The sequence below is a fragment of the Pogona vitticeps genome, chromosome 2 (assembly GCF_051106095.1).
Source record: "Pogona vitticeps strain Pit_001003342236 chromosome 2, PviZW2.1, whole genome shotgun sequence".
Taxonomy (NCBI): domain Eukaryota; kingdom Metazoa; phylum Chordata; class Lepidosauria; order Squamata; family Agamidae; genus Pogona; species Pogona vitticeps.
Window position 1 is genome coordinate 142302651 of NC_135784.1, and position 25538 is coordinate 142328188.

At 40.8% G+C, this 25538-nt stretch overlaps 1 protein-coding gene across 2 annotated transcripts in view; it reads left to right on the forward strand.

Moving 5' to 3' along the window:
- Positions 1 to 25538, forward strand: part of RPTOR (regulatory associated protein of MTOR complex 1) — a 459589-nt gene that overhangs the window by 288209 nt on the left and 145842 nt on the right. For both annotated transcript variants that reach the window (XM_020813521.3, XM_020813530.3), the window contains exons 11-13: positions 4368 to 4469; positions 23903 to 23986; positions 24587 to 24697. In XM_020813521.3, the coding sequence (XP_020669180.1) occupies positions 4368 to 4469; positions 23903 to 23986; positions 24587 to 24697 (297 nt within the window). The remainder of the gene's footprint in view (positions 1 to 4367; positions 4470 to 23902; positions 23987 to 24586; positions 24698 to 25538) is intronic.

Consider the following 25538-nt stretch of genomic DNA (forward strand, 5'->3'; position numbering starts at 1 on the left):
TAGGGTTTTTTTTTTTTTTATTATTATTATTTTTTTATTAAAGGAATGGGGTGGAAGCAAGATGGCATCTATGTTAAGCCATGCTTCCAGTAATATGGACTTATTGTGGAAAGGGTTGAATTGAAATGAATTATTTTAGGCTCCGTCAAGCAGACCATATTTAACTTATCTGAGATATATATACCCCATCTGAATCAGTACTTGTAACTGTATAGTATGATCTGATCAAGTGGAGCATGCAGTCCTGAGCTGTTCTTGGGTGATTCAGTTACGATGTTCTTTGCCATGTACTTTTCACACTCTCAGCCACTCAGTTTCAGAAGCTGCTGTCCTCAACATTCACATTCACATTGTTCTGAAATGGCTAAAGAGAGTTTTTCTTAGAATTTATATCTGAGTAAACTTGTGGGAAGAATACCCTATCATAAATACTTTAGTTGTAAACTACACATTTGAGGATAAATGACAAGAATAGTGTCGTTTTGTACTTTCCTCCATTTTTGTTAGTATGAATTACAGTTAATTAAGTATTAATAATGGTACCTTAGATATCCAGTGTGCTGTAATGGATGGAGTGTCAGACTAGAAGTCAGGAAGCCAGGGTTCAAATTGTTATTTAACCATGGAAACTCATTGGGGGTGTGGAACTGTTAAAGCCATTCCTTAAATATCCCACTTACCTTGAAAGCCCTGTTAGGGTGGCTATAAATTCTGACCTGATGGTGCAGAACAATAACAAAGAAGCTACCTTAATATTCAAACGTTGCTTTCATTTTTAACCAGATGGAGTTTATAATGCTTAAGTATGGAATTATGGCAGAAATATACGATAAACGGGCACTCTGCATGTAAGGGATGGGGCCCTTTCATCCTCCAGATGTTAGATTACAACTGCTACCAGCCCTTGGTAGCAGCGCTACTGCAGAGGGGTTGTGCTGTTCTAGTTCTGGTTTCATATCATGTACCATAGGGAAATGTGATGTTATATCATTTCAGGCATTTCCTACTGATTGAGGATTACCGCTGATGATTGCTGTCACCTGTGAAAAATAACCCTTTTTACTTAAAAAATGAACACCTCCAGAAAAGATATTCCATTGACGTGTTAAATTTCTGAGATGGCTCAAAGAGTCAAGTATCTTGTATGGTGTGACAGGCAATAAAATAGCCTTAAAAGAAGAAGAAGAAGAAGAAGAAGAAGAAGAAGAAGCACAGATTAAAATACAGTGGTGCCTCGCTTAACGAACGCACCGTTTAACGACGAATCCGCATAGCTATGCGTTTTTTGCGATCGCTAATGCGATCTCATTGCGATGTTTTAAATAGGGAAAACATTGCATTGCGATGATCGGTAAGCGTTTCACTTACCGATCTTCACATTGCGATGTTTTACGAACAGCTGATCGGCGGCTCCAAAATGGCCACTGGGTCAACAAAATGGCCGCCCGCAGCGTTTTCGCACCCTCATTTACCGGGCGGCGAAAATGGCGTCCGGATGGAGGATTCCCCGCATAGCGGTGAATTTTTCCCCACACGCATAGCGATGAATCCGGATAGCGACGTTAATCCTGGAACGGATTAACGTCGCTATGCGGGGCACCACTGTATCAGTAGTCCTTTAGCAGCAAAATACCATAAGGGATACTATAGATCAGTGGTTCTTAACCTTTGTTACTCAGATGCTTTTGAACTGCAACTCCCAGAAACCCCAGCCAGCACAGTTGGTGGTGAAGGCTTCTGGGAGTTGCAGTCCAAAACTCCTGAGTAACCCAAGGTTAAGAACCAGTGCTATAGATTACAACAGCCAACAGGAACAGAAAGCAAAACTAAAGCATGGAAATTAAAATACAGAATTTAAACATTCTGGGGCAATAAAAGGACCTTGACCTGGCATGAGAAAGATGTGTAATTATGTGTCCAATGAGTTTTCCTGGGAAGAGCCAATCCCTTCCATATCTTTGTTTCCCATAGATTAGGGAAACTACTTCTGTTTTTTTTTTCTGTTCCATTATTCTCCTACAATAGACCAAGATTGTGTGCATATCAAATTTTCCTCTCACTTTCCTTCTTTAAAAGTCCTATGACTAAGTTTGGCCTCCTCTTTAAAGGTTGAAAAAAGTGGGATTCTGCCTGTTAAAAGAGAGCCTGTAGCTGGGGAAGGACGGCTAGATATTTATCAGAAATGCCATGGTTCCTGTCTCTGAAACTGCCTGATTTTCCATGGCATTTTTTGTTTGCAAGATCCTCTTAGTCACAAAACCATTTTCCATATAGCCATGGATAGTTGAGGGACTCATTACTTTTAAGGGGAAATGCCTTCTCTGAAACTGAACTAAAAAGCACAGGACATGAAATTATTCTCTGGATTCACTCTTGATATACAATATTAGGGAGCAATGTTCAGTAGGATGACAGAAGAAAATGCTTTAAGAAATGTAAAATTGGAGCACACAGCAATGAAGGTTGCAGTTATTAATAGCTTCACAGTACCTTCTGTCCTCTTCAAAATTGTAATATGAATATAATTAATATAAGAATAAATGAAATAACTTTTCAATTCAGTATTACCTTATTTGTTGTATTATTTCTAAAATGTACAAATGATTGTTTATCCACAATGGATCATAGGAATTTCAATATGACATTTTAAAGGTACAAATGCAATATAATGCAGATTAAGAGACATTAAAGTTCTTCCAGAAACAAAAGGTGCAACAGTAAAAAGCAACCCTTAGAATTTAATTTGAAAATTACTGGGCAAAAAGGTTCAAATTTAATGCAAAATATAAGAGAAATATCAGTATTACTTTTTGACACTTTTGACAGGCATTTCAGATGACTAATATGGAAAGTTTATTTTCTGGCTAGCAATTGGTCAAAACAGAAAACCATCCAATCAAAATGTATCTGCAGATAATAGGAGGAGGCAAGATAAGCCTCCTCCCATAGACTTCAGAGCTCATTAGCTAGAACTACTCACAGTTCTAGCAGAGCACACCGTATTTTTTGCTCCATAAGACACTCTTCCCCCCCAAAAAAAAAGTGGGGAGAAAAGTGTGTGTGTCTTATGGAGTGAAGACTGTAAAAAATGGTGCAATTTGTGGACCTTAACAGACCCCCCAGAACCCATGACGCTGTCACACACGGCTGGGTTCTGTACTCCTCCCACCAGCAGCAGCCTTTTTTTTACCCTCCCGACCCCAACCCAAGCCTGACAGCACGCCCCTCTTCTTTGGCTTCCCACCGCCAGCAATGAAAGCTCGACTCTGCAAGGTAGATGCAAGCTCCGCCTCCCATCTTCCATGCCGCCACCTCCAGTGTCCCTCTCTCAGGCCTGCCGCCAGTATTGGTTCGTTCAGCACCAGGCCGAGCCCCTGCCACACCACCCGTCTCCTTCCCCTCCGGGGCAGGGCCTAGGAGCACTTCCAGACCACGAGCGGTCAACTGACGAGTGCCATAGAAATGATGAGCTGGTTGGGGTGGTAAGGGAGCTGGCTCCCTACCCCCCCCCATGCTTTAGCAATTGTAGGCACATGCGCGAAGACAGAGTGTACCATTCTCTGGAAAAGGGCGGAGTTTTAGTTCCGGCGCTCTTCGCGGGAACCATTCCTTGTACTGGAGGGGAGAGGAGGGAGATCACAGGTAGTTACCGTAACTGCGTCTTATGATCAGGTGTGTCTTATGGAGCGAAAAATACGGTATGTCACAAAATAATGCAAACCATTTTGATACTTCTTTCCACACAGTGTGAAGGTGCCAGCATATCTGGAAGATAATTGGATGGTTCCTTACCTTTCTGTGTTTCTAAACTATCATAGGAAATTGATATGTTGTGCATATCTTAAAAAACAACTTGGAGAACAGGGAGTTCGTGTGTTAAGTAGATACCATCTGTACTGCCCCTAATTGCATGTCTGAATTATGAGCCTCTTTGCCAAAAGAGAAATATATTTTTCATTGTTGCTGAATCATTTTCACCTTGGACTCAGCAGAGGTAGTTCTGCAAAAGAAATACATGAAAGCATTCCCATGAAGAAGATGAAAATGAATTCATACCTTGTCAAGTTTGCAAGCTTGAGATGTGCACATGAAGTTAACTTTCTCCGAACGGTTACATAAATATACCCATCACTTTCCTCTGCATTTTAAAAAACTAAATTATTTTAAAATCTCAGTTGTTAACCCTGTGTGTGCTATAAATATACGCAAGAGCACATGTGTGATAATGATATGCCCTGTAACTTAAGATAAAATTATTTCTAGTTTATTGTGCTTAGTGAAGGTAAGCATGGGGTTTTTGCTTGATTTTTCAGTGTACAGTTGTCACCATAGTTTATGATGAGCCAATGTTCATTTCCCCCCAACAGCACAGCCCATTCTTTGCTGAACAGCTTACAGCATTTCAAGTATGGCTGACGATGGGAGTAGAAAATCGCAATCCACCTGAACAGCTTCCCATTGTATTGCAGGTGAGTTGTCTTGGCAAGGGGTCAGTCTACTAGCATAGCTGAAGCTGATGAAACACATGGTTAACCAGCCAGCTGCTTGCTTCTTCTCTGTTTGTGTGTGTTTATGGGCATTTCTTTCCTCCTGGCTTTGCTCTCTGCCAGATGGTGTTTGGGTAAATAAATTATGTGGACTGTGTTCAAGGCTAGCTGGAGCTGATAGTTTGCTAAGCCTGTTCTAGTAAAGACATAGTATACATAGGCACTGTCCCACTGGCCCACCTCAAATGTTCTCCAGTTGAGCATAAATTGAGGTTGCAGATTTGGCAAGTGCTGCAGAATTTAACTTCTTTCACCCGCTTCTTTTATTTCTATATCAACAAAGCCCTTATTTCAAATAGCCAGCCTAGATAGATGTCATTCTCACTTGCCATTGAAAATATGCAGGTTACTAAAATAGGAAGTTGTCCATTTATTTTATGAGAAATTTCTATCAACTTGTGAACATTACATGGATGGATCATTTTAGCTGTACCTTTTTAGAAGAGTTTACTGACTAAGCATATTTCAGATCATTAGTGGCTTAATCCAATGGATTAATTATTGTCTAGTTCAGAGATGTGGAAAAGCAAATGCCAATTGGCAGGAGTGCAAAGGAGTCACTATTTTTTGCTCAGTCGTGACTAAATTGTGGGTGGTGCTTGTGGTTAGATTATGTGCTTTACAATGATCAACAAACAGATGATTGTTGGGTTTCAAAATGGCCACCGGCTGAAGAAAATGGCTCCCCGCTGTGTTAGGGAGGGATTCCTCACATTACAGGCACAAAAAAATGGCTGCCGTATGGAGGATCTTCGCTGGACAAGCAGGTATTCAGCCCATTGGAATGCATTGAACGGTTTTCAACGCGTTTCAATGGGTTTTTTTATTTCGTTTGACGACGATTTCACTGGAATGAATTAATGTCGTCAAGCAAGGCACCACTGTATATTGGTTTGTGTTTCTGTCTATGTCATCACTTTTAAATTAAAAAAACATACTATATGAATTAAATAAACAATATAAGTAATTTAATGAAAAGGAAATTATTACATAACAGATTTGGAAGCTATAAAATTTTAACCCAAAATAAAAGATCCATCAATTTTAACTTTTATTTATTAATTCAGTACTCCCTCTTTCTTTCAGTAAATGGGCTCAAGGTGGCTTCTTTATCTTTAAATAAAACAATGCAATTGTACCACAAAAATGCCCTGGATGTAGCTAGAAATGTCAAAAGTCATCTTCTGCCAACATCAATCCCTATATGATGGCGGAAATGTCTTTGTACTGGCAGAACCAATTTTTGCTGCCAGAATCCTTTTACCAGCTAAAAGAGCTAGAGAAAGGGTGGAGTGAAGGAAATACTGAGATCCAAACCTCATCCAACAGAGGGACACAACGCTATACCAAGATTATGCCAAAACAAGTGTGATCTTCCATAATTTCCACATCCTTAGTCAGGGAGGAATTTAAATTCACCAAGGCTTCTGCTGGCGTAGCATCAACTCACCTAGTCCTCTGTTAGTTTTGCTACTTAGGACTGTGCTCTGAATAGCTGTTATCTATCCTGAATTTGATTTGCTCATTTCTCTCTGAATTTAATTTGCTTATTTATCTGTACACATTCACCCTGATTGTTAAATCTAAAATCTACAGTAATGCAATATTGTTATTGGATTATTATTTTTATTTCTAAACCGATACCTCTAGTTTTAGGACAAACTAAAATCTCACAAAACAGAGAACAAGCTTTGAAATTCTCTCTGAGTTCAGGTCAGCAGGGTGAGAGAACAGTTTGGGAGCAGAATATGTAGCTGCTCCCCATGTCTGTGATTTCTAACAGTCTTCAGATAGAATGCAGGAATCATTACATAGAAATAAGTGAATTAGACTAGTTGGAGGATAACCTGTAAGATACAACCAGAATCAAAAAAGTAAATGCTAATAGGATACAATACCTACTAGTTATTCCTAATTTAAACAAAAAAAGAGTGTCTGATACTTTTGATACAGTATCTGGGATCTTAGTTGTTTTCTTACAACAGATGGTTATAACTGTAATTATAATTGAAATGTTTATCACTTCTGTGAGGCCAACTGGTCACTTCTGTCCTTTTTTCTTTTTGCTGAGGATTACTAGATGTGGGCTCTTTCTGCTAAGAGAAATAAGGTTATAGTCTTTTATTCATTCAAGGGCATCCATTTTCCTCCTTTATGATGTGTAAGGAATCTCATTCTCCTTAGATTCGCTGTCTTGCATCATAGCTGATGGCGTCATCAATCTTAGTGAGCCTGGTTCTTTGATTTCTAGGACTTCTGAAGTCTAGGAGATAGTTTTGAAAGAGGAGATGCTAGATGGGCCGTTTATCTTTGACAAAGCTGAAGGAACAGACAGATTTCGTATCTGACATCAGTTCTGTTGAATGATTTGACACCAGAGGGCTGTACTAATAATTAATTTTGCAGCAGTATTAAGACACCTGTTGCTTTGTGTAGGGAAGTAACAATGCCAGTGCCAGAGCCATCACAGAGGTGAGTATTCATGAGGAAATCCGTTCACATAATTTCATTAGGTTTGCATCACAACATGATGGTTTGACAGGGTGTATCAACACATCTAAATTTAAGCAAGTGCCTTAAAAAGGAGGCCTCAACTCCTCTCCCGTAGTTTTTTTCCCCTTGTTTTGTCTCTCCCTGGAGAAGAGGGACATTAGAGCCTGGGCAAAATGTCTGGCGTTTTTGCCAGGTTATCCTAGTAAAAGAAAAACAGCCCTTTTATAAATGGCTTTTTATTGACTTTTTAAAACTTGCAGTTTCTTTAGAGTCTCATTTCTCCTGAGAAAGAGAATGTAGAGGGTAGGGGCATGGGTGTGAAGGGCCCTTAATCCTTACCAAGGCATTTGCCTTCCAGACTATATCCAGCACAGCTCAATAGGATTAGTACTTGCCCTGCGGAGGCGAAACCTAATTTCAGATGCTGCTGCCTTTTAATAATGGTGCTGGTTGTTATTTGACCTGTGGTGTCTTGTAATTTTAATACAAAATCTCCTTGAATTTATCCATTCTTGCCTTGAGCAGGAGCTTTGGTATTTGCATATACACAGAGTACACTTTAATCACAGATCCACTGTTTTTCTCTGTTATTTGTCCCTCTTGTTTTAAATTCAACTTTTCCTATTCTTGCCAGACAAGGACTGGATTTTGCCTAGTTTTACAGTATCAGAAGCAACATATTGCCATGTAAGACCTATTTCCTATGGAATGTGTGTCACTATTCCTATGTGGAATAATAATGATGTGACGTGACCCTCACTTTGAGCAACCTGGGGGCACGCAGGAAGGCACACAAGCCCAAGGCACACGAGTCACATTCCCTTTTTCGCTGCCACCAGTTGGTCTTTACCAGCACAATTTACTCAGAAAGACTGAGGTTCATACGGCGTGTGACTTTCAACATAGAACAGGTTTATTGATTACAGTTTATTTGAATAAATGGTTAAAAGACGTTAAGGCATTTATTGGCTTCTTAATAACTCATTCCTTATTTAGCTTTCTTTAACGTCCTCACTCTCAACTGCCACCTTTAACTCTCCACAGCCTAACTCCCCACTTCACAGTTAACTCCCCAACTGTCAAGCCTCTAACTGTCAGACTCCACCTTTCTCACTCTAACGCACCCCTCCCTTCTAGTTTCATTCTGGCTCCGCCTCCCAACAACTCCCATTGGTGTAGGCTAATACCTTTACATATATGGGAAGGCAGGGTGTTCATTGCAAGTGACCAGAATCTTATTGGTGGTTTATGTATATGTACCAGAGCACTGAAGTTTCAGCTCTTAAACTACCAACTCCACCATCTTGATTTTTAAAATTTTTGATTTTGCATTGAGGAATTGTTCTATGTTACTTTCTTTTTAGTTTAATTGGCTTATATGTTTATTTGTTTTATTTGTTTTTTATATGGTTGCTAGGTTTATCTGGTTATTCTTTAATGTGGTTTATTTTGTTGTGAACAGCCCAAAGTGGCCTTAGTAGCCAGATGGGTGGTATATAAATAGAATAATAATAATAATAATAATAATAATAATAATAATAATAATAATAATAATAATAATAATAATAATAATAATAATTATTATTATTATTATTATTATTATTATTATTATTATTATTATTATTATTATTATTATTATTATTATTATTATTATTCTGAAACACCAGGCACAGACAACATTATAAAAAATTGACTGGCATTATATAACACAGAGGTCCTCAATCTTTTTCATACTCCGGACTGGCTGAACCTCTGAGGGAGGTGTGGCGGCTCCTCATGCTTGCGCTCTCTGACACACACGCGAAGTGGGGGGGGAGCGCACGTGCACAGGAGCACCTGCCAACCCACACGCCCACCTCATCCCCCTGCATGCAGGGGCATACTTGAATGGGTGAGGCCGTGCGTGTCAGCAGCGGCGGAAGCCAGGGAGTCTGAGCATGGCCGGGGTGCTCCCTCCGGCCGCTCGCCTCCTGATGGGGGGGCGGTGCTCTTCCCTGCCCTCCATGGCGGGAAATTCAAATGGCGAGGTGCAATGACGACCGATGCGGCTGCCCGGGCGAGCAGCCGCTGGTGCGGGTTCAGCAGCGCTTTATTTGAAGCCAAAGAGAACAGCAAACACCCAATTGTTCTTCATTTTGCTACTGAAGAAATAAGCAAACAAAGTGGGGGAAGAAGCTATTTAGGACAGGTATCTGAGAGCATGCCCTTAGGGAAAGAAAAGACAATGTAGGGTGACAAGAAAGAGCAGGAGGATGAGAAGCACATGGGGGGTGCTCTAATTCTGTAGGGAAAACTACGAATTTGTGGCACCTTCAGAAGGAAGGAAGGCAAGCCGAACTAGTGTGGGTGTTTAGATGTTAAATGGAGGGGGATATCGAGGCAGATGGGAGATGCTGGAAGACGACCAGGAGGAGGAAGAGATGAGGTTCAAAGCCCACCGGGAAGAAGGGGATGAAGAGAAACAGGGAGAAGACCCATAGATGCAAAGGTGAGAAGGGAATTATGCGACATGAGAATAATTCCCAACTCCCTTCTCAGCTTGGACATCATGGAAACTTTCACCAAGGCTTGGAAGGAGAAAAATGGAGCAACAACAAATATAAAAGACATGGACCATGAGGGTGGAATGGGGACCTTCAGGCTTCTTCTCCTCCCTACAGCTCTAGGCGTGGCTTTGTGCCTGCTCATCTCCCCCCCCCCAGTCGCCCCTGCTGAGAGAGAGAGAGAGAGACGCTCTCCATTCATGCCCGGTGCTGCCGTTGCGAGGGTGGTGGGGAGTGGATTCCTAGAGAGCCCTTTCACCTCCACTCACCCTATTTTGCCCGCCACCGGTGCTGACGACGACTCTTCCTCCTGTTAAGTGGCGCCTGTTCCCCACCCTCCCGACTTTGCATTGACAGAGCCCACCTGGCACTGCCTCGCCTCGCAACTGGATCCTGGTGCCTCCTTCAGGAAGCCCCCCCCCCCAGAAGGCTGGTGGATTGGGGAGGGAAGGAGGGCTGCTGAGGGTGGCGAGGAATGCCCACCACGGCCTCGTTGGAGCACGCCAGGAGGCAAGCAGCCGGAGCACCCGGCTATGCTCAGCCTCCCAGCTCTGGGCCACCCCCCGTTGCTGCTGCCATGCCACAAAGACAGATCTCCCACCCCCACACTCACTCCCCTCCCCACAGCTGCTTTGCGCGTGCGGGTGCATGCCTGAAAGGGTGAAGGAGCACTCACATCGGCACTGGCACGCGTGTGTGTGCGCGCAAAAAGCAGCTGTGGGGAAGGGAGTATGTGCGAGGGGGTGGAGGTCTGTCCTCGCGGCCAAGTCCGGCTCAGGCCAGGGACCAGTACCGAGCCGAGGACCGGGGGTTGATGATTGCTGATATAACAGATACAAGTTTTAACCAAAAACCTGTTAAATATTGGTGTAGTATATATGCTGTTCCTAATATTGCCATTTTTGTAGCTCTGATTGTGTGATTTCAGAGATCTGCAACTGATTATAGTACTGTGAGAACTTTCTTGATATTGTTCCTAATGCCCCAATGACTGCAGGGACCACTGAAGTATGTTTATTCCATAGGCAAGATGTTTCGATTGCCAGATCTCTGTACTTTGTTAGTTTTTCCCTGGCATCCCCTAGAATTGCAATGTCAATGATCTTCGTTTTACTACTACTATGTCTGGTGTTTTATGTTCATGGTCTCTATTCTTTTAGATGTAGAAATCCTACAAGATTTTGACTTCCTCATTTTTTGACACCTCATCTTCTGACACCTTCTCTACCTGATATTCCCATGGGTTTTTGGAGGCTGGCAAATTATATTTTTTGCATAATGACCAGTTCATTAATTTTGCCACTCTATTATGTCTAACTTTGGACATTCACAGATGAGATATGACACAGAGCCGGCAGAGTCGGCATTTGCTGTTACCACTAATTCCTCGGATCTTAGCTTTCATCATGTCAGTTTGGAGTGCTTGTTGTGCACCAAAAATCAATCCTTCGGTGTCTTTCTTAAGGGTCCCTAGTTTTAGCCATGCCCATGTTGAATTATGATCATGCTTTCCTTTCACTATTTCTCAGGTGATGTCCATGCAGTGGTTTAATTTTTTTCCAGCTTTTTAATTTATTTTAATTTTTTTTATATTGAGCCTTTGTTTCTGTCGTTTTCAAAATATTCTTCATTTTCACTGCCTTAAGTAATTTTTCTCTTCTTGTACTGGTATAATCATTTAGGCTTATTTTGTTCCCCCTGTTCTACCTGCTGAATTTGTAGTAATCCATGGCCTCTGGTTTTTCATGGTAAATATAAGCTGTCAACATCACTTTTTGGATGTAGTGCATGATGTGTGTTCATTAGTTTCCATATTTTTCAATCCAATTCTTCTAATTCGTTTTGAGTCCAATCTATTATTCCAGCTGGGTATCAAATCACTGGAACTGGAAATTGTATTTCCACCGTTTAATTTTCTGCAGCTAGTATTCTAAGGTATTTATAATTTTATCACTTGAGAGTGATTTTATAATATTGCCATTTTTCAACCCTATCCCATCTAGTTTTGGATTTTACATAGGCAGAGCTGCACATTTGTCAATTCCAAATTTCATTTGGATATCTTCACTAAATATTTGCATTGTGTTTAATAGTGATTCTATCTCTATGGAACTTGTTGCATATAGTGTTAGGTCATCGATAACAACAGCATCTTAAAAAGCAGAGACATCACCTTGCCAACAAAAGTCCGAATAGTCAAAGCTATGGTTTTCCCTGTCGTGATGTATGGAAGTGAGAGCTGGACCATAAAGAAAGCAGAACGCCGAAGAATTGATGCCTTTGAATTGTGGTGCTGGAGGAGGCTCTTGAGAGTCCCATGGACTACAAGGAGAACAAACCTATCGATTCTAAAGGAAATCAACTCTGAGTGCTCACTGGAAGGACAGATCCTTGATGTTAGGAAAGTGCGACGGCAAGAGGAGAAGGCGATGACAGAGGATGAGATGGCTGGACAGTGTCTGCGAAGCAACCAACATGAAATTGACACAACTACGGGAAGCAGTGGAAGATAGGAGGGCCTGGCGTGCTCTGGTCCATGGGGTCACGAAGACTAAATGACTAAATGAACGAACGAAATATGATGCTCCAAAAGAAATGTGGGAAAGCCCAGCTGAACATAACAAAAATGCCTCATGCATTAAAGACATTTGTAAAGAAACTCAAAGAAAACGAATTGATTATATTGTAATAATAACTGATATGATTAAGAGGCAAGTAAAGGCTACGAAAAATCTGAGTACACCTGGTCCAGATGAGCTCCATGGATTTTGGTTAAAGGACCTAAGAAGTCTCCATCAACGTATAGCAGGGCAATTTAATCACTTATTTCAAAATTCTACTACTGAAGATCGGATCACAACAGGCCACACATTTCTCATAATAAAATATCATCAAGAGGACAATGAACCCAGTAATTATCGACCAATTACATGCCTTCCAACAAACTATGTATTCTCTCCTCCTTATCACAACAATACATCCACAACAAAAACACACAGATCACCATAATCACCCATCTCCTGAAAAGGACAAAAGCTGATCCCACTGCTATAAATACTCAACTCCTAAACAAACTGCACCAGAGCACAGAGTGCTACTCCTGTCCTCTGAAGATGCCGGCCACAGAGACTGGCAAAATGTTAGGAAGAACAACCTTCAGAACACAGCCAAAGAGCCTGAAAAACCCACAACAACCAATGTTCAAGCTCCTCACAGAAGTACTGGCAAGATCAATATATAATGACTTACCTGAAAACTCCCTATACCCAACTGAACAGAGAGGGAGCTTTAAAAAGTCAAGAGGCATGAAAGATTAGCTGCTTATTGATAAAATGATACTGAAGAATGCAAAAAAGATGAAAAACAAACCTTAACATGGCCTGGACTATAAAAAGGCATTTGACTCATTGCCACACAGCTGGATTAACACCTGCCTAAATTTTTTTGGATTAGTAAAAACATTCAGAAATTCCTCAATAAATTAGGCCCATTTAAATATGATGCAAGGAAATGACAGAAAGCAAAGAGGCTGTCCAACAAGGCCTTAAAAATAGCAGAGAGGAGAAGGGAAACAAAATGCAAGGGAGATAGGGAAAGCTACAGAAAACTGAATGCAGACTTCCAAAGAATAGCAAGGAGAGACAAGCGGGCCTTCTTAAATGAATAATGCAAAGAAATAGAGGAAAATAACAAAAAAGGAAAAACCAGAGATCTGTTCAGGAAAATTGGAGACATTAGAGGAACATTTTGTGCAAAGATGAACATAATAAAGGACAAAAATGGGAGGGACCTAACAGAAGCAGAAGACGTCAAGAAGAGGTGGCAAGAATACACAGAGGAATTATATCAGAAAGATTTGGATATCCCGGACAACCCAGACAATGTAGTTGCTGACCTTGAGCCAGACATCCTGGAGAGTGAAGTCAAGTGAGCCATAGAAAGCCTGGCTAACAACAAGGCCAGTGGAGGTGATGACATTCCAGATGAACTATTTAAAATCTTAAAAGATGATGCTGTTAAGGTGCTACATTCAATATGCCAGCAAGTTTGGAAAACTCAACAGTGGCCAGACGACTGGAAAAGATCAGTCTACATCCCAATCCCAAAGAAGTGCAGTGCCAAAGAATGCTCCAACTACCGTACAATTGCACTCATTTCACGCGCTAGCAAGGTTATGCTCAAAATCCTACAAGGTAGACTTCAGCAGTATGTGGACCGAGAACTCCCAGAAGCACAAGGTGGATTCCGAAGGGGCAGAGGGACTAGAGACCAAATTGCAAACATGTGCTGGATTATAGAGAAAGCCAGAGAGTTCCAGAAAAACATCTACTTCTGCTTCATTGACTATGCAAAAGCCTTTGACTGTGTGGACCACAGCAAACTATGGCAAGTCCTTAAAGAAATGGGAGTGCCTGACCACCTTGTCTATCTCCTGAGAAACCTCTATGTGGGACAGGAAGCAACAGTTAGAACTGGATATGGAACAACTGATTGGTTTAAAATTGGCAAAGGAGTACGACAAGGCTGTATATTATCTCCTTGCTTATTTAACTTATATGCAGAATACATCATGCGGAAGGCTGGACTGGAGGAATTAAGATTGCCAGAAGAAATATCAACAACCTCTGATATGCAGATGATACCACTCTGATGGCAGAAAGTGGGGAGGAACTAAAGAACCTTGTAATGAGGGTGAAAGAGGAGAGTGCAAAAAACGGTCTGAAACTCAACATCAAAAAAACTAAGAACATGGCCACTGGTCCCATCACCTCCTTGGAAACTGAAGGGGAAGATATGGAGGCAGTGACAGATTTTACTTTCTTGGGCTCCGTGATCACTGCAGATGGAGACAGCAGCCACGAAATTAAACGACGCCTGCTTCTTGGGAGGAAAGCGATGACAAACCTCAACAGCATCATAAAAAGCAGAGACATCACCTTGCCAACAAAAGTCCAAATAGTCAAAGCTATGGTTTTTCCTGTCGTGATGTATGGAAGTGAGAGCTGGACCATAAAGAAAGCAGACCGCCAAAGAATTGATGCCACTAACCCATGTCACATTGACTCCATTACAAAGTGCATGCTGTACCGTGTAACTGATGCACATCTATCTAGTAACACAACTGGTTTTTATTAGTGGCAGTTCATTGTAGTGAACTAAATCTCCAGCAGAGTTCTGGGCACTTTGTTATTTGCATACATAGCCTAGAATTTTTCTTTCCAGCATTTTGTCACCCTCCTAATAAGAAATTATATTTGTTTCCTTTGGTTTACTTTGTTCCCCACTCTATTCTGTTTCCTTTCTAAGTTTTAAAAATTATTCGCTGTTGGAATTGCTCTTAGCTAGTTTCCCAGTGTCCAGTATTACTTCCAGGATTATCCTTTTTTTGCCTCTTCTAAAGGCTGTGTTCACATGCTGGTTCAGTTAGTTAGTCACAGTCTTTCCTACTGCTTTTCTAGTCTCTTCAGAATACCTGTTAACAAGTCATTTGAATCAAGTGGTGTCCATATAAGTATTCTTGAAGAACATATAATTGCTGGTTACTAAAATCAGTCTCTCCCCCCCCCCCCAAGAAGATAGGTAGGAAGCTTGCCAAATTAATGCTAGAAAAGTAGCTATGGTAGGGGACAGATACAGAAATTACCAAAACATATAATAAGTCTAACATCTGCCTCAGGACTAACTGATTTGTTTAAACTAAAACCATGGCGTATAAAGAAAAGTGATACACCAGAGGCTAGCTTAAAACTCAAGGCTCTGAGAATTAAGGGAGTACTTGTGGATAGAAGTGGAAGCCAGAGGTCAGAGCAGATTTGAGGGGATAGAAGAACCCAAGCAGAGGCTTGAGAAAAAAAAATTATTTTGGTGTCTGAGAGCAGAGATAGCTCAGACATAGAGAGACACAGTAACTTGTTAGCTGGAGAACAGCCAGAAAGAGCTGAAGGGAAGTGCAACAACAATAGTTACTAGAATTCAAGCAAAAAGACAGGTCCTTTTTAAAATCAGTACAAACACTCAAGACTAATTATCTCAGAAGTAAACGTGCCCCCCAAACATAGCCAAAAGGGGAGTCATGAGGCAGAGTTTACCTCATGAAATGGAGGGAAATGGAGACCCTTTAACTCCAATGGAACAGGAGGAAATTGATAAGGGTGCCTCAGAGAGACAAAAGGAATTAAGCTCCCAAGAGTTTGAAAAATGGAAATTGCTACAGGAATTTCGGTTTAGAGAAAAGGAATTAGAAATTAGAGAAAAAGCCAGAGTTGAGGAGAAAGCTAAGAAGCTACACCTCAAGGAATTAGAGATGAGAGAAAACACTGAGAAGAAAAAACACAAATGGAATTTCAAATAGAAATGAAAAGATTGGAAAACACTGCTCAAAGCAATCATAGCAATAATAACAACAATTCCAGTGAGGGAAATCTCTCAAAAATCGATCTAAAGAAATTTCCCCAATATAGAAAAGGAGACTGCCCTGAATCCTTCCTCATTTCATTTGAGAGAGCATGTTGGGACTTTGATATTAAGGATGATGAAACGATTATAGTGCTAAAATCACAAATAAGTGAGGATTTAGCTGAACTATATTCTCAGATGCCTCTAGAGCAAGCTAGAGATTTTGAAGCCTATAGAAAAATGGTATATTCAAGATTTGGCATAAATGCAGAACACCCGTGTGAGGGTTCAATGTTAGGGGGATCAGTCACTTCTAGTAAAGTACGAGACGGGTTTAATGGTTCAACTTTGTCTGTATTTATTAACACTTCAACATTAACTGGAACTTCTTTAGGAACAGGTTCTAAAGTCTCTTGCGGTCTAAACCCTGACCGTAAGGGTGTCCAAACATTGCCAATGAAAGGGTTACTGTCTTCAAACATCCACGGTCCTGGTACAACCTTCTCCAGGATCAGTTCTTCAACACCCTCTCCCTCAGGTTCTATTTATTTGTTTGTTTGTTTGTTTGTTTGTTTGTTTGTTTGTTTGTTTGTTTATTTATTCCATTTATACCCCGCCTATCTGGTCATATTGACCACTCTAGGCGGCTTACAACACACAAGGGGGAAAAAATATAAGAACAATATACAAATAAAAAGGAATTTGTACATAATTTAAAAAAATTAATAAGATGGAGATAGAAAACATAAAAATGAAGGAAAGGGAAGAGGTCAGGGATTAACTAGGAGGGGAAGGCCTGCCTGAACATCCATGTTTGCAGTTGTTTCTTAAAAGTACCCAGCGAGGGAGCCACGCGAATCTCCAGAGGTAGATTGTTCCAGAGGCGAGGAGCCACCGCCGAGAAGGCCCGGTTTCTTGTTTTTTCCTCTCCTCAGCCTCACCAGAATGAGGACCTCTCTCCTGGGCTGGCCAACCACGGTCTGGGTAGACCCCTATCCTATGTAATTCGGCAAGATGCCATGCTTTCTTCCTCTCAAGCTCTCTCGCTACTGCTTCTCTCCTCTCTCAGCCAGCGTCTTCACTCTTTAGCCTCCGACTCCACCCAGTATGATGGATGGGGTCGTTGTCTTCTCTGCCTCTCCGCCTCCTCGTGGGGCACCTTTACTTGTTCCCAGGCCCCGGTCAAGGGGTCCTGGACCCAAATCATTTCCCAGCCACCCAGGAACCCGCTTCCCTTCACTTTTATATCCCCAGCTCCCGCCTCTACCTCTCCTCCCCGTTTCCCGCCAAACTTCTCCCGGGCTTACTCATCATGCTTAACCTTTTCGTCACCTCTGTCAGGTCACTAGTGTCGACCCCTTGATGTTTCTGTCTTTCCCTTTCTCTTATTTCTTCCAACTCTCCAGTGTCCACCTGTTTGTCCTCTTTCATAGATAGAGAAGGTGGGAGAGTAGTCTGGGTTGTGCTAGAACGCGATGGGAGCAACGGCACTCCCACATAAGCCTCTTGGCTCTGGCTTGAGGCTTTGCAACCTGATGGAAAATTCTGTTCCCTTACCAGAAAGCCTGAAGAATCATATTCTCTGTCCGGGGCTAACTTGGTTGAATGTTTAGACAAATGGATGGAATGTGAAAATGTCATTTCTCTAGAACAGATGAAAAATGTGATTGGGTTGGAACAATTTTATTCTGTTTTGCCTGGGGAATTGCGTTACGTAGTTAAAGAAAAAAAAAACTAGAAATTTAATAGAAGCAGGTGAGAATGCGGATTCCATAAGTGAGGTTCTCTGAGGTAAAATTTAACAGGCAAAACTGGGACAACAATAAGAGACCCTTCAATAAAAATTACCTCAGAAACACATCAGGGAAAGAAGGCCAGAGTAGTGCCTCACCTGAGTTGCCAGGGCCTAGTCCGCCGAAGCGAATGAACTCTTAGGAAAAGTTTAACAGATCGCCACAGTGTGATTGAAGGACTTATACAGTGCTATAACTGCAGTGAGTTTGGGCATATTCAATCAAATTGTATAAAAATAAAAATAGAAAATATGATAATCAGACCAAGAAAGTTTACTGTTTAAAATCTGTGGAGGCCACTGAAGGAGGTAGTAACAATGGTGGTTCTGTCTCTATGGCAACTAGCACGACGGAGAATTCTGATCTGCCACTAGCCAGGGTCGTTCAGTGTTTTCTTGTACTGTAAAGACAGAAAATATTTTAGTACGGAACCTTGGTGAGGAAATTCTTATTAATGAGAATTCTTGTGTGGGAGTTGTTGATACCTGTCCAACATAACCCTGTGTCGTCCCGATGTGGTTCCTAAAGAACAAATACTTCCAAACCAAACTGTTACAATTAAGGGAATAAGTTCTACTCCAGTGATTTTACCTATGGCTAAAGTAAAGATAAACTATAGAGATTGGGTTGAAATTTGGGATCTGGCAATTTCTGATCAAATTCCAGCACCTTGTTTAATCAGGCTAGATCTAAGCATGTACAGAGTGCTTTTTGGATAACATGTGCCCTGGGAGAGCAGTTAACAATCCCTGCGGGAAAAATGGAATCCCTAATCTCTGAATCAAACCAGGGATGTCCCAGTTTAGAGGAAAACCCTGAGGTAGCAGAAATGGCTGAGGAGGTCATATTGAAAAATCCTAATGATACAGTGGTGCCTCGCTTAGCGAGTGCACCGTATAGCGATGTTTCCGTATAGCGATCCCTTTTTCGGGATCGCTATACGGAAACTCCCCCGATCTTCGCAATGGGGAAAACCCGCATTGCGAAGATCGGGTATTGCGGCGGCCATTTTGGAACCGCCGAACAGCTGATCGGCGGTTCCAAAATGGCCGCCGGAAGCCCGGAAATGGCTGCCGGCAGCCGTTTTCGCGCCGTGCCCTCGCTTAGCGAAGGCGCGAAAATGGCTGCCAGCACCTGGAATCTCGCTGAACGGGTAAGTAACAAACGTATTGGAACGCATTAAACGAAGTTTAATGCGTTCCAATACGTTTCCCCTACCCGCTTAGCGATGATTCCGTATAGCGAGGGTTAATCCGGAACGGATTAACCTCGCTATACGGGGCACCACTGTACTTCCTATATTGATGAACAGAAGGAAGATAGTACTTTAAATGATGGTATTAGAAAACCTAAAGAGAATCCCATTCCACTGACCCCTGAACACCCTGAGAGGTCTATAACTGATAAAGACCTGACGTATGGAGAGGATTTAAAGGCACCTCATAGAGGGGGAGGACCCCATCAACAGCTAATTGTCCCTGGAAAATATAAGGAGGAAATACCGGCTGCTTTTCTAATTGGTTGGGACTTGATAAAGCATGTTAAGAGTGCTTTTGTATTAACACACTCACAAGGGGGCCAGAAATCACCCACTGCAGTAAAAATGGATACTGTAGCAGAGGGGAGCCTGGAGGGAGAAGGTTCCTTGGATAGCCAGCTTAACAGCTGTTCAGAAGGTGATCTCATGGTTTAGAAAAACCCAAATAAAAATATTTTTGCCCAGGAGCAGAAGGAGGACACTAGCTTGGTGGGTTGTGTTGAAGTGGCCAGTTCACCTACTTTATTGTCTCCTGAATGCCCTGAGAGATCTTGCCTGGACAAGGATCTTTTATATAGGGAAAAGTCCTTAGAAGTGGCAGAGCCAAGTTTGGAAAGTACTCCTGGAAAGGAGAAAGGCTTGTATGAGGCCCAGGAAAGAGCATTTGGCCCTGAGGACCAAGTAGTGGGGCTGAGATCTATAGAGGATAGTAAATTACTTTTGGCAGGGTTGGAACCTATAGATGTGTTGCACCAGCACTGGAGGGCTATAGAGTTTAGTAGCTCTGCAGCTGAAATAGACCTTCAGACCTTGCAAGGCAAATCTCTACCTAGCTTATCAATGGACAAAGAACTAGAATCAGATAACAAGCTCAGTGCATCTAAAACAAACCAGTCGTTTGAGATTGCACTTAAAAGAAACTCGTCTGAGAATCTTCAAATGACCTGTGATAGTGGTCCCCCACATAGGGAAAACTTTGCAATAAAAGTACCTGTGGGTGAATTTGTGAGTGAGGAGGAAGGCATAAGCCCTGACGTCCAAAAGAAGGACGCATCCAGAGATGTTCGGGAGGAGGAGAGGGAAGTGCCTACCCTTTCCCCAGCTGAGAAAGTGAAGCCCCATGCCAGAAAGAAAGCGGGCTTCACTGGGAAGCAGCAAGTAGAGGACGTCCAGTGGACATCAAAGGGTCCGATGACTGCTAGTCAACCAAAGAGAACATGGAAGAAGGAGCCCGAGAGCGTCAGATGTACCCCTGCGTGCCAGCAGTTGTGTGACCAGCTGAAGGAGGCGGTAACGACTGGACCAGTCTACAGCACACCTGACTACAGCCGGGAGTTCACCATCATCACTGATACATCGAGCACTGGATTTGGAGAGGTGTTGTGCCTAGCAGATGACAGTGGGAATGTGCAAGACTTGGACTTTGTATTCCACAGCGTCAGAGGGACTCAGAGCATGGATGCTGGTACCTTGCCTCGAAGGCCAAATGACTAATGGGGGAATAAACCTGAATGGACAATGGATTAACCGTTTAATTATCTATCTAAAATTTTCATGATTATGTTATATTTCTGTAGGATTGTAATATTAAATGTCATAAGTATGAATCAAAAGGTAAAGTCTGTGTTTGAACTGGATTGGAATGTTTAGAGTGATAAGATATGGTGATTGTTATAATAAATATTATTATTGCATGCAGAATGTTACCAGAAGGTAAGTAGAGTTTTTATGCAATGATGCATGTTTGTTTGGGATGGAATATCTGTTTCCCCTCCTAAACAAACATTTAAGGGGGGAGGTATGTGGTGAACACCCTAAGATATACATTGTAAGTTATGAATTATTTATGGTATATGTTAATGTGGTTAAGAGGCGGTGCCGAGAGAGATGTCAGTCGAGTCATTTAAGTTGAGTCTGGGAGAGTCTGTGTTAGGAATCAGAGAGAGAAAGATAGTTTGGGGTTTGAGGAGTGATTAGTCAGAGTGTAAATTGTGACAATAACTATAGAAGGTTAATATTGAAGCTTGATGAATCTTGAAGATTGTGTTTATGAATTGTTCCAGAAACCAACTGTAATCAATAAACCTGTTCTATTAAAAAGTCAGTACTGAATGGACCTTCGTCTTTGCTAAGGAAAATAAGTTGATGAAGAGATCAACTGGTGGCAGCGTGTCAGAAGGTTTTTAGTTTGCCTTTGTGAGCTCTGTGTTTGGGGAGACAACCAGGGGCCACGAGGGTGAACGTCAAAGAGTCCCTTTAAATTTAAATGACTTTGTGCACCAGTTTCATCCATGTTCTGTAACAAAGAGTTAGTTCATTTGATGGTGAAAATTCAGTGGCATATATTTCAGGCACATATTGCCCCTAGTTATGAAGTCAATGGTTTTATTTCCTGTCACAGACCAGTCACAAGAAGAAGCACTGACTTCTTAACTACAAGGAAATCACTGTTGAAATGTATGCAGTTGAACTTACGCTAGTGTTAGTATTCAGTTGGATTATGGTCTCTTCTTGAAGATCTTGACAATCTCTGGTAATACCCAAAACACTTGGGAAGCATCACTAGTGCATTGGAAGCTTCCAACGGCCAGTCATCACCAGCAAAAGGAAATGAGCACCAAAAGACCACCCAAAATATCAGGCTTGATATTTTCCATCCTTCTCTTTCTTCTAAAATTATTTAAAATGTCATTAAACAAAGGAAAAGAAAAAGGAAAACGGTACTGGGCAGAGCCTCCAGCAGGGTGGGTATCTTTAGAACAGAGCCCATTCGTGTCTAGAAACAGGAAGTCATACCTGTATGCTGTGAGGGAGGCCCAGTTGCATAACTGAAATGACTTAGCAATGGAAGGATGCTGAACTTTCAGTTTTGCTGTTATCGGTAATGATGCAGACTAATCGTATAATTTTTACTAGTAACCCAGCAATTATATATATATAATGTATGTAGCTAGCTAGCTAGCTAGCTAGATAGATAGATAGATAGATAGATAGATAGATAGATAGATAGATACTGTATATCTGTATATTCAAGTATAAAGTATATTTTATATACAAAATATATTTTGCATGCTTTATAAACATCTTACAGATGGACAGAGGTTCTGCATGATTATTTGTCGGTAGAAATCCCTCTTTACAAAGGGCTCCTAGGAAACTATAAGGATGGATGGTAGTGTCTTGACATCTCAGAGATGAAACCTTTTAAAACACTGACTTACTCTCAGCTAATATTAACAAAATTCACTTGATAATTGAGAATATAAGATAAAAACATATTTTATCTTATATAAGATTCTTCAGTTCCATTTTTTTCATAAGATAACAGACTTGAGTTTTGGAGATTTTATTATTTCAAAGGTATGCATAGACCATTAAGATAAGGAAAGGTAGATGTTTGAGGAGCTGTTTCTTTGTACTTGATGAGCATCTCCAACTAATGATTTCCAGAGCATAAGTCATGTGGTAATTATTTCTAATTATGTATTTCCTAAGTAAGTGATTTTCTCCATATAGAATGTCTCTTTTAGCGTATTTCTAATATTGAAATCTATTAGTGAAGATCACCTTGCTCTTTAATACTATTTTTCATTTAATTTAACATTATGTTTCTGACCTTTTTGAGTACAATAGGAGGTAAAAATCAGAATAAGGTGTATGGATGAATGATATAAAAATGTAAGCATTAAATGAGGTGGAAGCTGCCTAGAGTGGTCCTATAGATCAGATGGGCAGGATACAAATCAAATCAATCAATCAATCAATCAATCAATCAATCAATCAATCAATCAATCAATCAATCAATCAATCAATAAGAACACTATATTGTTTAAATGAAGGGTGGCCACAGCCTAGTTATAAGCCCAGGCTAAGAATGCTGTTGATCTCTAAACCACTGAGTAAGCACTACAGCCCAACATTTTATTTCTGTTAAGACAAGAGAGACATAGCAAAGACTGGTAATATTTCATGGCAGGCTAAATTTGGGTCTGTAGAAATATCAACTCATTAACATAGCTTGACATGCCTTTAATGAGTTTGTATTAAATTGTAAATGTGCTACTTCTTTTTCTTTTCTTTCAAACACATTGCCATCCATGAAAGCAAAGACTGATTAGATTAGTTGGACCACATCATTTTCAGTAGCATCCTGCTGTTCACTATATCTGAGGCTGATAATATTGTTGTTACCTCCTTCCTTTTTTAAAATGAACCCACTGCTGTATCTCCAGCTTTTTCCTTCGTTTAATCGAAACAGGAACCCAGTGTTCCCCTTGTCGAGAAAGATGTGGTGAGTCTTTGTTCCGTTTGAATTAAAGGAAGTGTTTGGGGGCTCTGGCCTTTTCTCTTACAATGTCTCTGCCTTATAATTTGTGATCTTGAGCAAGGGACTTCACTCTGTCTTGCCCAGTACTTTGTTTACAACACCAGCTACTCAGAAGATTTTGGAAGGCTTTCTGTGGGATACAGGAAAACAAGAAACTTTTATTTTCAGTTTCTTAGCATGTTGTATTCATAGAGAAATAATGTTGTATACATGATATTCTTTCAAATGTTCTTAAGTCTTTGTTTCTACAATGTGTATATAATGTATAAAAATGTGTAAATCTTTTCAAGAAAGACTTCTGCATTATTAATTCATATATCATATGATCCATATCATTTGTGACACATATAATGTCTAGTTTTACTATTTTCTTGAGATATTCATAGAGATTATTTCTTGTTTTTAGATAGTGGCCCATGTATCATCTGGACTGCTGTACTACTCACAAGCCTATGAACCTGAAGTGTTCATGTTTCAGTCTGCCTTGTTAAATTTGCGTGAGAGTTTTAATCTTTGTCATGCTTTTTGCTCTCACTTTTTTGCAGGTGCTGTTGAGTCAAGTGCATCGGCTGCGAGCTCTTGATTTACTGGGACGATTTTTAGATCTGGGACCCTGGGCTGTTAGCTTGGTGGGTACATATTATAGCAATCTTTTTGAAGACGAAAGACACTACACAGTGAGCATGTATGAGTAATGAATTTATTCTTGCTGGACTTGAAGATACTCTCATGCAAGTTTATACAAATAGCCATTATCTGTCAGGAGATGAGTGGCCGTAAGGTCAACATAAATCAGACTGCCAAAGATCTACAGGATATAGAGCTTGATGAGGATCATTCTTATATGTAGTACACATTAACTGCCCATAGCAATCACCATAGTTGTTCGGCTTGTCCAATGCCATCTGAGGCCAGACATGGTGATAACAAGAGATGTGATGTGTATGTTCAGACAGCCTCTTATGAGCATGCTGGATTTATTGAACAGACTGCCAAAGTAAAATGAGAATTAAAAAACCAGATGTTACTCCTAGCTCTTGTAAACTTTATCCATGTTTCATTTATAGGTTGACCAAAGACAAATGCACCTGTTAGGTATTTCACAGGCTGTTATAATTATATTGAACTCTAATTATATTGAACTGAACCAGGTGGGGATTGAGTTCAATATACTCAACCCCCACCTGCACACTTTTAGGTAATGTTCATTCTCAATTTCCTTCCTGCAGGCATTATCTGTTGGTATTTTTCCCTATGTGTTAAAGCTGCTTCAAAGTTCTGCTCGAGAGCTAAGGCCTCTCCTGGTTTTTATCTGGGCGAAAATCCTTGCAGTGGACAGTGTAAGTATCCATGAAATGTTACTTTGGTGATGATGCACAAAAGCCTGGCCAAGATCTTCTTACATAGCTACACAGATGGCATAACCCTTGGAGGCAAATTAACCAAAGTAGCCGACATTAGCAGGTGCACACCAGGCCATACAACTCAATACAGAACTACTAAGATCTGGTGATTTCTTAACTTGGAGCAGTTCACAGAGTTACACAGCTTGTGCTACATGAATATAATTAAGCAAGAGAATTTGGGTCACTGGCTCATTATTTGGAACAACAATATATGGAATAACTTGTTCGTGTTTGGGAATAAAATGAAATGATTCCATAAATCTGGAATCATGAGCAAGTTGGAATTTAATCATAGATCATACTAGTAAAACCTAAATATTCTGCTGGTGCTTTCTATACCTCTCTGTCCCTCTCTCATTTCTCAGCCTTATTTTATGTGGGCTGTTTTTTGTCAATAAATTTAAATCTCATCTATAAGGTTTTAATTTACAGTGTAATTTTTCTTCTCTGAGGTGTAAATTTTAGAGACTCAAGGTTCAAGCACTTTATGTTTGTTCGTGAACATCACAAGGAAATTCTTCCCAATACCCTGTTTCCAGAAAATAAAACCTAACCTGAAAATAAGCCCTAGTATGATTTTTCAGGATGCTCGTAATATAAGCCCTACCCCAAAAATAAGCCCCAGTTAAGTGAAACCCTGCCCTCCACCATTGTGCAGCAACCAGAAGATGACATGGCTGTATTTGAATAAATGTCGATTGTTCTACGTGAAAAAATAAATAAAACATCCCTTGAAAATAAGCCCTAACATATTTTTGGAGCAAAAATTAATATA